General features: G+C 43.8%; 1 protein-coding gene across 1 annotated transcript in view; it reads right to left on the reverse strand.

The window, feature by feature from the left end:
* CXADR (CXADR cell adhesion molecule) overlaps nt 1-10,554 on the reverse strand; it is a 35,276-nt gene extending 24,722 nt beyond the window's left edge. The window contains exon 1 of the mRNA XM_019732020.2: nt 10,032-10,554. Coding sequence (XP_019587579.1) covers nt 10,032-10,074 — 43 coding nt within the window. The 5' untranslated portion in view covers nt 10,075-10,554. The remainder of the gene's footprint in view (nt 1-10,031) is intronic.
* Nucleotides 10,555-11,803: the final 1,249 nt, after the last annotated feature.

Here is an 11,803-nt window from a genome sequence, read left to right on the forward strand (position 1 = left end):
TATATATAATATTATTAGACCAGCCCAAAGAGGCAAGTTTCTTCCTCAGTGGCAAGGCATTTCTTCATCAATGTGGAGAAGCAACCAGAAGTTAGGTATCAGCAGGAGCCTCAAGGGCTGAAGGGTTCCACAAGGTGGAGGGAAAATGGTCTGGAGAAGCCAGCGGAACCCGAAGAAAATAATCAATCAGAAAACCACACGTTTTTACATTGCATGGCACATCTGCTCCGATCCCCACTGTGCCCTGCTGAGAATCATAGCTGAGTAAGTGCCTGACTCCTTCCTCTAGATTGAAGCTTGCTGAGAGTATCCAAATGGTGTCTTTCTCTTATCTCCTGAAGCACCTATTTCAACACCTTACCCATGTATGTGCACACGTTATTTACTTACCCCCAAACTTCATCCACAGAGACTGATGCTCTGTGTAAGACTTAATATATAATTTATAAATCAGGACCCAAGGAAAACATGTTATAATTGAAAGGCAGACAAGGGGAGTTACAAATGTGAACATGTAGACAGACAGATTTTCAGTAAGTATTTGTTGAATTATAATCGATTGGGACTCACCTCTTCCTCACTACACACACACACACACACACACACACACACAATCTCAGGAAAGCATTCAAATTACAATTTTTATCAAATGAAGTCTCAACCTTTTTTCAATCTATGTAGTATACTGCCTCCCCCATGTTCTCTAATACACAGATGCTAATTTCAGAATTCTCTGGCAAAATAAATGCAAATAGGATATTTTGAATTATGGGTAAAGGAGATCCCGTTGCCATGGTGAGTATTTTCATCACCTTCATAGAACAATCTGTACTGCTCCATTTTAAGAAAACTGCCTTTGCCTCCTTGCTCATAAAATCCTCAGGCTCTCTTCTCTTCCTTTAATTAGCATGAGACAGGAATAGTGACTGAGTACTTGGCACACACACACACAAAAAGAAAAACTCAGGTGAAGTGGCTTACAAAGATGAGACCACAAAAAATAAAAAAGCAAAGAAATAGACATAGTAGCAAAATGAGTAAATAATTTTATCTCTTTATGAAAAATCCCGAAGTTAATAAAGAAAGGGTTGATTACAATAAGAAAATCATCCCTGTTAGAAGCATGTCTAACTTGATTGCTTCAATCTTGGCATTAATTCCATTCTAATATCCCAAAGTGAATTCAAATTTCCCTAGCAACCATCACCAGGGGCCCGTCTATCCTTATTTTCAACCTCACAATAAATGCATTCATTTCCCCCATAGGCAACTTAAAAATGTGATTTCTGTGCATATATTTGCTTTTTCTGCCTTAGACCAGAAATATAAATGCATATAACTATTGAATAAGGACAGTTGATATAATTTGGTGTATGCGTAACAAATGCTGTGATGATTACAAGAAACTAATTAAGAAACAAGAGACTTTAGTTTGTTGCCAACAGGAAACCTATGTAACACAAACAATTACTTTTGAGTTAAAAATCTCATGAGAGCAATTCCAAAGGCACGTTCCATTTGACAAAGCTATTTTGATAGCACACCAACCCATCCTTTTTTAGTTACTAGAATGTTCTGAGACTAGATATGGTGGAAGGTGATTAGAATTAAAGCTCTAAGTTCTAGACTGGTGCTGGCCACATATGGCAACTGAACACTTGAAACGTGGGTACTGCAAACTGAGATGTGCTGAAGGTCAAATATTGACCAGATCACTAAGGCTTACTATAAAACAAAAATTTTAATCTCATTAATGTTTAATTTGATTACATATGGAAATATTTTATATATATTGGGTTAAACAAAATATATTCTTCTTGACGAACTAGATTGTCTCACAATTCTGGTCTTAATATTCCTACAAGGTATAATCTGCTGGGCTGAAGAAGAGACGGAGAGTTCCAATGCCATCTGAATTCTACCACTCCCATAACATCTGCAGATGTGTTGAAGGAAGGCCAGAAAAAAATACTTTTAAATTTAAGAAAATGAATATACATTTTTTTACTTACAAAAAATATAGTAATTTGAATATGTATATTCAAATTAATTTCACTTAATCTTTTTACTTTCAAATGCCACTACCAGAAAATTTTAAATTACATATGTGGCTTGCATTATATTTTTATTGGACAGCACTGTTTAGATCAATGCCACAATTTATTAGACTTAGGCCTTGGTTTTAGGACTTGATTCCTATAAATGAGATTGTACATAATATGAGGTATTCTTCCTAACCCAAGGTTGTCAGGAAGAATGGATTCAAATGAGATGCGTGTGAAATTGTCTTAAAAAATAAGGTAAGATCACTTTTCTACCCCAGAGTAACCAGTTCATTCTAAAAGTATCAGATTTCACATTGTACAACCAAGTAGATTAAAAAGTCCTCTCAATTCTTACTGTAGAACTACCTGAAACAAAACACTTGGAAGTTTTTGTCTGGTCTAGCAGAGAAAAACCCATGGGAATTGTCTGGTATTCAAGAGTTCAAAGCACTCTCCACACTGGGGAATCAGACTGAGGAGAGTCAGCTAGAGTCACTCTAAAAATTTAACAAAGAAAGATGTGGCTCAACACCTTTCGTTCACTGTATCCGAATGTTCCTTGAGATTCCTTGAGAGCATTTCAATCTGTGCAGCCAAACCATCCTTCCTGTGGAGAAACCTATACTCACAAAGCACATACAACTACACTGGAAAAGTGAAAAAGTAACCACGATTAGTTATATTTCTTCTTGAAATCTATACACATTTTTATCTCTTAGAAGTAAATAAAGTCATTCCCATTCCAACTGATAAAATACCTTGGAAAGAATGAAAGTGATTTAATAAGTTTCCAATGAAATTTGTGTTATCTCAGTATGTATAAACACCTGTTAATTTGACTGTTAATCCTTTTCCTCAGCAACTATCAAAGGACAAACTAAACCAAGCCATTGGATTCACATCTACCCTAAAAATAGACATATTTTCTCCTTCCTTCTAAGAGCACCCAGCCCATTAAAATAAACTGCAAACACTGCTGACTCAAGTTAAGATCTTTAAGGCTTAAACTCTGATTGGCTAACTCTGCTAGAAACCACAATGTATGAGTCAATGAGGTGAGGGAGGAAAGGCTACAGAAAAGACCAGTGGGAAAGCATAAAAGATAAAATGTCTTTACGTCACCATTTTGCCATTGAATATAGAAACATTTTCAACTTCCTTCCCATTCTTTTACATGGAGACAGGAATGGATTCAACAAAGTGAACAAATCACAAAGAAACACCACTAACAGAGCCCCAAAAGAACCCCAAAGCAAACCATGAACTCATACCAGCTTCCTAGACAGATCACTTCACCATGACAACGTGACACGGTTCCATCCCCCTCACACTCCGCCATTTGTAATTTCAGCCCCACTGAAGTAACCAAGTAGAAAATAAGGTAGGGAACTACTGATCCTTGCTTCTACTTAGCACCACTCTTAGTAGAAACCCATCTAATTCCAATACCAATCTAACGATTATTCCAGAATATCAGATTTGTTTTCTTACACAATACAATACAGATGAAAGACAGCAAAATAAAGCCAATAAGCTCATTTTAGTTAGATAAATTTTAATTGCTTTCTGGGTTACTTTAATAATTACAGTTCATAGCCATTACTTGGCTGGCCGTCAAATGAACCAAATCAAAAGTTCCCAGTCTCACGTCTCGCCTTTATTTAATTATACTTGACAATGATTTGTGGATAGAGGAAAGATGGGAATACACAGAGGGGGAGAGAATAGGCAGCAAACAAGAGATTAAAATAAGACTAGTGTGGTCATATAAATTCACTCCATTACAGAATGCATGCGAAGCACACTCATGCGCGCGCACACACACTGCTGGCTGATGCAGGACACTGAGCCCAGCCCTGCTCACCTCTTCCACAATGTACCTATTCTTGACCTTCAAATGTACTTTCCCCTCTAGGTCTTTTTCTCAAGCCAACAAACACGAATTCCTGTCTGGTATACCTTTCCCCATTTATTCAATTAACAAGCACTGTGCATATATATATATATATATATATATATATATATATGGGAATGAAATTAAGAATAAACAATCCTTGACCTCATAAAATGTACAGTCAGTTGAGGAAACACCACCACCAAAAAGGAAAGCCTGATTAAGTGTTAGAACATGCCCCACTCTCAGGAAGTGCCTGGAGCACAGGGGAAAGCTCACGTCCTGGCAGTCAGATGCCAATGACGAAGCTATTTCAATCATCTTAAGAGACATGAGGATAAGCTGGAACAGTGGCTGGAGAGATATAAGGGGCTTAGCAACTGACTGGACGTGAGCCGGTGCAAGGCTAGGAAGAGTCAAGTAAGATACCCAGATTTCTGCCTGGGCATTTGGTGAGTGAAAATGCCACTTAAAGTTGAGAGGAACAGTGGTATGCAGACAGGTTCAATGGGAGGTGTCTGTGGGAAGTCTAGGCGAGATGTCAAATGGGTGGTTTAAAACTATGAGCAAAGGTTACGCAATAGACCACAAACTGACTAGAGGCTATGTAAGGACAGTGGCAACTGAAGCCATAAACTGAGGAGCCCCAACATTCAAGGTACAAGAAGGAAATGGTCTCGCAAAGGAAAATAAGGAACAAGGTTCTAGGTCTGGGTGGCTGGAAGTCCGTGGAGTCCTTATCTGCTGGCTTCTACCTTTGCCCCTGGGTCTGCTACTGTCCCCTGGAATTACAGCCACACTTTCAAACCAACTGCAAGGGCACAGTACATTTCTCATTCCCCACTTACCCGGGGCTCACTTCTAAATCAATTAAAATCTAGCTTTACTCTAACCGCTACAAAAGCTGTCCTCCCTGTGGAATCGAATTTCCTGAATGTTCTCAATAATCTCCTAATGGTAAGACTCACTAGCCTCATCTGTGCCAGTTTCTAGGATATCCTCATCTTCTAGTTCTCTCCTACATTCCCTCTCACTCCTATCGGTCACCTTCTGGCTACCTGCTAGCTGTTGATGTTTCCAGTGTCATCTTTCACCTTGTCTTCTAGTCCTACCTGCTTTTCCTGGTTAACCTTACACAGATGCCACGTATCAGCGGTGTTCTCAATTCTCTATCACTGATCTTTGCCTCTTCCTGAGATCCAGTCCTTTGTGTAAATCTTCCTGCTGGATATTGTTTACCTTCATTCCCCTCAGGCCCCTCAAGTACAACCCGAGCAAACTCAAGCTCATTGTCACCTCCCTAAAACTTGCTCCTCTTCTCTTTATCCCCTGTAGGTTAGTGACATCACCATTCACTCAAGCCAGACATATTACTGCTTCTCTCCCAACTTTTTTTTTTACCCCTCTCCTTGAATCAGGTTCTACTGCATCTCTCCCAAAACAACTTTCCAGGTCAAAGAGGAAGCCCAACACCAGTCTGCTGTGCTTCAACAGAGGCTGTGTATGTCCAGGTCATTTCAGATGGATTCCTACCTCGGATGTATCAGTTCTGCCTGCCTCCAGAATTCTGCAGAGTTCTGCATCACTCAAAAGAATGATGTCAGTGTATAACCTCACATCTTTAATGCCCCCTCCACAAGCTTCTTAGTGCCATGGGTGTGGGGGAGGGGGAAGAGGGACATCTTGACAAATGTCTGTTTATTTGTAATCTCCTAGTAAGTTCTTGAAACAGCCTTTAGATCTTTGCCCACTCAAGTATGGTCAGCAGGGACATCATAGGGAACTTGATAAAATGCAAAATCACAGACCCCACCCCACAATTTTTCAGGTGCACATCAAAAGTTTGAGAAGTGCTGGTTAGATGCTTTATATATGCACTGAATTTCTCAACTCATACAATTTCTCAACTGCGAGACACATCATACCCTTTCAGATCGCCACATCTTTGCAAAAGCTGTGCCATCTGCTGGGAATGTCCTATCAAACCTGTACCCTGCTAAGTCCTATACTACTGTAAGGGCACCTAGAACAGGCGTAGTACATAGGAAACCACAAATATGTGCACGATTGATCATTTAATCAATTAATTACTGGATGAGTCTGAGGTACTGAAGTGCATTCAGGCAGAAGTTGAATGTGAGGCAGCTGGAAATAGGGGCCCAGAATTCAAAGGAGAGGAGGGCTGAGCTGGCAATATTTTTCAGTCACTAGCAACTACCCTGTTTCCCAGAAAATAAGACGTAGTCGGACAATCAGCTCTAATGTGTCTTTTGGAGCAAATATTAATATGAGACCCAGTCTTGTATTATACTATATTATATTATAAAGACCCAATCTTGTACTAATTTTTGCTCTAAAAGACATTAGAGCTTACTGTCTGGCTAGGTCTTATTTTAGGGGAAACAGGGTATTTGGAAGTTACAATAATCAATAGGTGAAGTCACTCAGGTTTAAAATGGAGACTAAAAGGAATATGGGCCAAATCACGGGAAAGATCGATATTTCAGGGACCTATTGTAGAAAGCAGTGAAAAACAGGTTAACAGGGTAGGAAAGAACCCAAATAAGTGTCAAGGAGCTCCAAAAAAATACATGGATTAGGCACAAGATTATTGTTACCTTTGGCAACTGAAGTGGGGGCTGAACAGTGAAGTCAGAGATAAAGCAGACACTTGAATTCTTTAGACTAAGAACTGAATGAGACAAGGCTAGTAAAATCCTCACTACAAGGACAATCTTTACTGGATGGGAAGGGAAAGAGAAATGGAACTGATGAAAGCTACTATCATATACATGGGCCTGGTGGCAAAGAGGTTGAAAACTTTCAGTCACGCCACATTTGCTGAACACTTGCTCCTATCTGCCAGGTGCCACAAGCTAACAGTGGAACTGTAACAATGAACAATACAGGTAATGCCCCTGCACTCTGACCTAGTGCAATGAGATAAACTGAGTAATTGGTGGAGCCCCCATAAGAGATAGGGTAAGGAGCCAATAAAAGGGTGGCTCGCCTGGGAGGAGAGGCAACTTTTGCTCTGGTGGTTGGTACAATGGCAGGAATGTAAATGCTGAGAGAGAGATAAGTGGAGGGGATAAAGTTCATGCCTAATAATCTTTTTTTTTTTTTTTTATGTAAAGGAAAAGACTCCAGGAAAGTAAAATGATAAATATTTCACTTTGCTCAACAGCCCTGAGATAGTACGACCTCCATTCTTGATACATAAAGCAACTGAGGCACACAGAGAGGACAGGGACCTACCACCATCAAATAGCTAACAAGTGGCTGGGAGACCAGAATCACTGGCCAGGACTTCTTTTAGTTCCCTTCACACTGACAGTGTGAAAAACTGCAGCACCCCAAACTTTATCAAGATCCCCAGGCTGCTCGTACATGGGCCCCATTAGTCTGCAATACCAGTTTAAGCCCTGGATCCTCTTGTTTTCACAGTGCCTGAAAGTAGTCAACAAAGATAAAGAATTTAAAGGGCTAAGAAAAGCCTTCGTACTTGGCACACAGTCCAGCTAACAGCAGGTTCTTAATAAATGACTGATAACCAGTAATAGAAATTTTGGATGTGGATTAGAGGTCATCAGAGGAAAGGAGCTGCTTTAGAGGCAGAATAGCATAGTTATAAGAGCCAGGACTAAGGAGGCAATCTGTGACCTTCTCAACTTCTACGACCACTCTGTGCCTGTTTCCCCACAACAGGGATAATACATAGGGTTGTTAGGTAGACTGAGTATGTGTAAAACCCCTATTTAATTGCTCAATCAAGGCTTTAATTTTATTACCATTGCAACTGCTCTACGACAACTGACCCTACCATTACCAATACTGTATAGTATGACTTGCTATGAGGTTTGCAATCAAAACGCATCCAAAGGAGTTTCACCAGCAACCAGAGTGTAACACAGAACTCCTTACAACCCCTATAGAGACAGAGCTAGAGGGAGGTCTACTGCTGCTAGCACTGCAATTTTTGAAATATGTAAACTTCCACCTTGTTTTGCCAATTGTCGAAGCCAATCACGCAACCACTCAACGTGAGGTCATAGCAATGAATTTCTACATTGGCAAGAGGTATCTGAAGAAATAACTCAAATCCATACATCAATCACATAGTTTTTGAACTGTCTCCTGAGCTGGAAAATGAAAAATAGTTGTCTTGTTTAGCTAAAGACAATAGTCCTTTAATGAGATGTTCGCTGCAACCCACTGTAAACTTTATGGGCAGAATGACTCTATATGTATCAAAATATCCTTGGGTGAGATTGTGCAGACAAAAGTGAAGAATCCAAAAAAAAAAAAAAAAAAAAATCCAAGTATCCAAATATCCCTGGAAAAAGAAATTTCTTTAGATGGTTTATGTTCTTCCACTTTTCTGATTCAGATGTACCCTAAAACACTTTTTCCCCCCACAGAAAACAGAAACACTGTGTTCTCAGCTTCACCTTTAGTTTCATCCTTGACAAAACAAAAATGGGAATGTACCATGTAAATTGGCTACTGACCCTTCATCTTTTCCAGAAGCTTTACTTCAGAATTTTCGGCCATTCTAAATGATATATACCGTGCTTCCCCGAAAATAAGACATAGCTGGACCATCAGCTCTAATGCGTCTTTTGGAGCAAAAAAATAATATAAGACCCGGTCTTATTTTACTATAAAACTGGGTATAGTATAATATAATATCAGACTGGGTTTTATATTAATTTTTGCTCCAAAAAACCCATTAGAGCTGATGGTCCAGCTACAGCTTATTTTTGGGGAAAGACGGTATCTATCAAAAAGGTGGAGGTAGTGCTCTAAACTCAGATAGAAGATTAGACTTGTTAATAGAATGTTGATCCCATGAGTAATGCTCACAGCTGTGGCATCCAACAATGGAATTAACATTTCAACAGGAAGTAGAGAGCCATCCCAACAGAAAGGGCCACCTGATCCTGCTCTGGAGCACTTAAAATTATCCTTCCGGAGGCTACACAAAGTGTGTCTCCTAGGGTCCCCACCTATGGATTTTTTTTTTCTTTAACGAATCATTTAGGTAAAAAAAAATGAGACAAGGGCTTACTTTGACAAACAACATTAGTTGGTTAAAAAACTGACAAGGAAACAGATCAGTCTTTTAAAGTACCAAGGATTATGCTTCCTAATGGTCCACGCGTTTTTTTAAATGGCTTCTTTTCCCTCCAGAGAAAGGCGCAGTTGAAAAATGGGCTTGGAGAATCCTTTAGGAATTACCCTGTACACGTCATCCCGTCTAATCTTCAAAAGGAACCAACTCCTTATATACTCAAAACCCAGGTTACGAATGTCTCCTTCGCACTTTGCCCCGGGCCTGCGGAAATCAATACTGCATTTCTGCAGGAACCTCCTCTCGATTTCCCAAGGTCTACTCCGTCGAGTCACCGTCCGGCTCGCCTCTGCGACGAGACCAAGAACACCCAGGCTCCCGTTCTTCCAGCGCCTCTTTCCTAGAGGTAGCCTGGACCGTCTCAGCCACTGAAAAGCTCAGTGTCCATTCAATCATGGCGTTTGTAATTCGGTCTCCTCGCTTGGACTGCTCCACACCTGAAAACTCGCCGCCCAAGGCTTTTGAAATCGGATAAACCCGGACGGACTCTACACCGCGGCTAACAAGGGAAGAGCAAGAGCAAATAAAGCAAAGCCGGTACCGGCGGCCAAGAATGGCGAGGGGGAGCCGCCAGGTGCACCCCGCACGCCGCGCGGGGGAGGCCCGTCCACCGCCGCCCCTTATCTAGGGGCTCGCTCCCTAGCTCAGCCCCCGCCCCCGCCCCCGCTCCCCGGACACCCCACGCCCCCGCTCCCCGGACACCCCACGCCCCCGCATGGCTCCCTTCTGAGCCGCTCCGCCTTCCCGGCTCGCGCACCCGGCCGGGCAAAAATCACCCCATGCAATTCCACCCGCACAACCACTACAGCCGCAAAGCCCCCAAATCGCACCCGTCCTCTCCCCGCCCGCCCGCTCCCCCCTCCCCCACGCCTCATTGTTCCCGGGTGGCCGCAGGCGGCGAGCGCCCCGGGTCTGACCAGTCAATGGGGACAGTAGGGGTAGAATTGCTCACACTCACCAGCAACTCCACACAGGAGGAGGAAGAGCGGCAGAAGCCCCATGGTGGCGGCCCGGCCGTGGGCGGCGACTGCAGGTAGGGGGCTCTCGCCCGGGGTCTGTCTCCCGGCGCCTCGCGCACTCCCGACTCGCAGGCAACTGCGGCACCTCGGCACCCCAGCCCCACCCCGCCCGCCTTCGCTTGGCAGGTGAAACGCGTCACTTCCGGCATTGGCTCAGCCGCGCGGGCGCGTGGGTTGCCGTGGCAACCGGGAGCCGGTGGCGGCGCGCGGGTTACACCGCGCTGTAATGGGCACTCCTCGGCGGGCGTCTGGTGCCGGGAGCTGTGGCTCTCCGCCGCTCCTCGCGCCGAGCCTGAGCCTGCGTCCCCGCCCCCATGCCTTCGGTGAAATCAGAGTTTGTGCCCGACAGTCGGCCCGCCCCTCTCCAGGCAACTAAAATTCCCGCACGCTTTTGCTGCCAGGCGCGCCAGCGGACAATACTCATCCGCCTGCCGCAGGACTTGAAGTGCGGCTCTTGCATTTGGCTGCCTGCGCTCACCCCTCCCTTCCCTTGGGGTAGGAGTGAGTGGGGCGTCTCCATCCACGCGTCCCACCTATGAGGGTTTGCTGCGTTGGTCGGAGCTCCCGCCTAAGGCTCTGGGGGAAGGGAACTACCCCCCAGCATTTGCTTCGGTCTCATTGAGTCGGATGGGCTGATGGAGAAGAGAAGGCTTGAGAATGCTTTTCCTCATTTCCAGTAATGACTGAACCCCTAAACTGCCGCTACGGACTTGGGCAATACCCAGACTGGCTTTCCTCGCCTTGAATTTAAAGGTTATTCTAGCCCTGCAATTGGCCAACAAAGACCAGTGAGCTGGAAAAGTGGGGCTAAGTGGGGATATTTAAAGGCTTGGGGAAGGAGGTTTGGGGGACCGGGGAATTAGAGATCTTGAATCACCGGGTGTAATGTCCCTTCTGCCGCCTGGTGCCCTCCACACGTGTTATTTCCCTGCTTGTAGTCAGTTGCTCAAGTAGGTTAATTTATAGCTGCCGATTCACTGGTGTTTCCCATGTGTTCCACGTGAGGCATGAATTAGAGGAGAGAAGCAGCGTTACGCAGTGGGTAAATTTTTGGGCTCCGAAATGAGTCAGTTACTGGGCAAGCTAGAAACTGCTCCTACCTCTTGGGTAGCTATGAAAACTAGATGAGATAATGCAGGAAATGGTTGGCACCATGCCTGGCACAACAGTAAATAGTAAAGTGGAAGCTAATGAAATTAATATTGGAAAATTCTTATTTATTGAACCAGAAAAATCGGTTATCAGGAAAACCAAAATTGCCCAACTGCAATTTAGCTTGTAGTGTGCAACCCTGGCCGCACATTAGAATTACTTGGAGAACTTTTACAAAATACCTGTCGTGCAGGGAGGCCTGCGGGGTCTCTGCTCCCGCTCCCCATACAAGAATGCAGGATATGGTGAGGCCAAAAAGGAACATCCACGGAGCCATAGGTAGGGGAGTCATACCACTATGGTCTCACTGGAGGCTGGGTTCACTGGACATGTGACCTGCTGTCCGTTTTGTCTGCAACCCACCAACGACTCTCTTTCTCTCTCCTCCACTCTCCTCGGCTCTCCTTCGTAGCCGCAGCAGTTATATTAGTGGCCAATGGCTCAATGGCTACAGCTGACGGCCAATCAACCACAGCTGATAGCCATCTACTACCCGAGCCAGCACCCCTTCACGTGAGGCTGAGAGCCTGTAAACTACTTTCTGGGGCTCTGCCCCCAC

Source organism: Rhinolophus sinicus, linkage group LG01 (assembly GCF_036562045.2).
Source record: "Rhinolophus sinicus isolate RSC01 linkage group LG01, ASM3656204v1, whole genome shotgun sequence".
Taxonomy (NCBI): domain Eukaryota; kingdom Metazoa; phylum Chordata; class Mammalia; order Chiroptera; family Rhinolophidae; genus Rhinolophus; species Rhinolophus sinicus.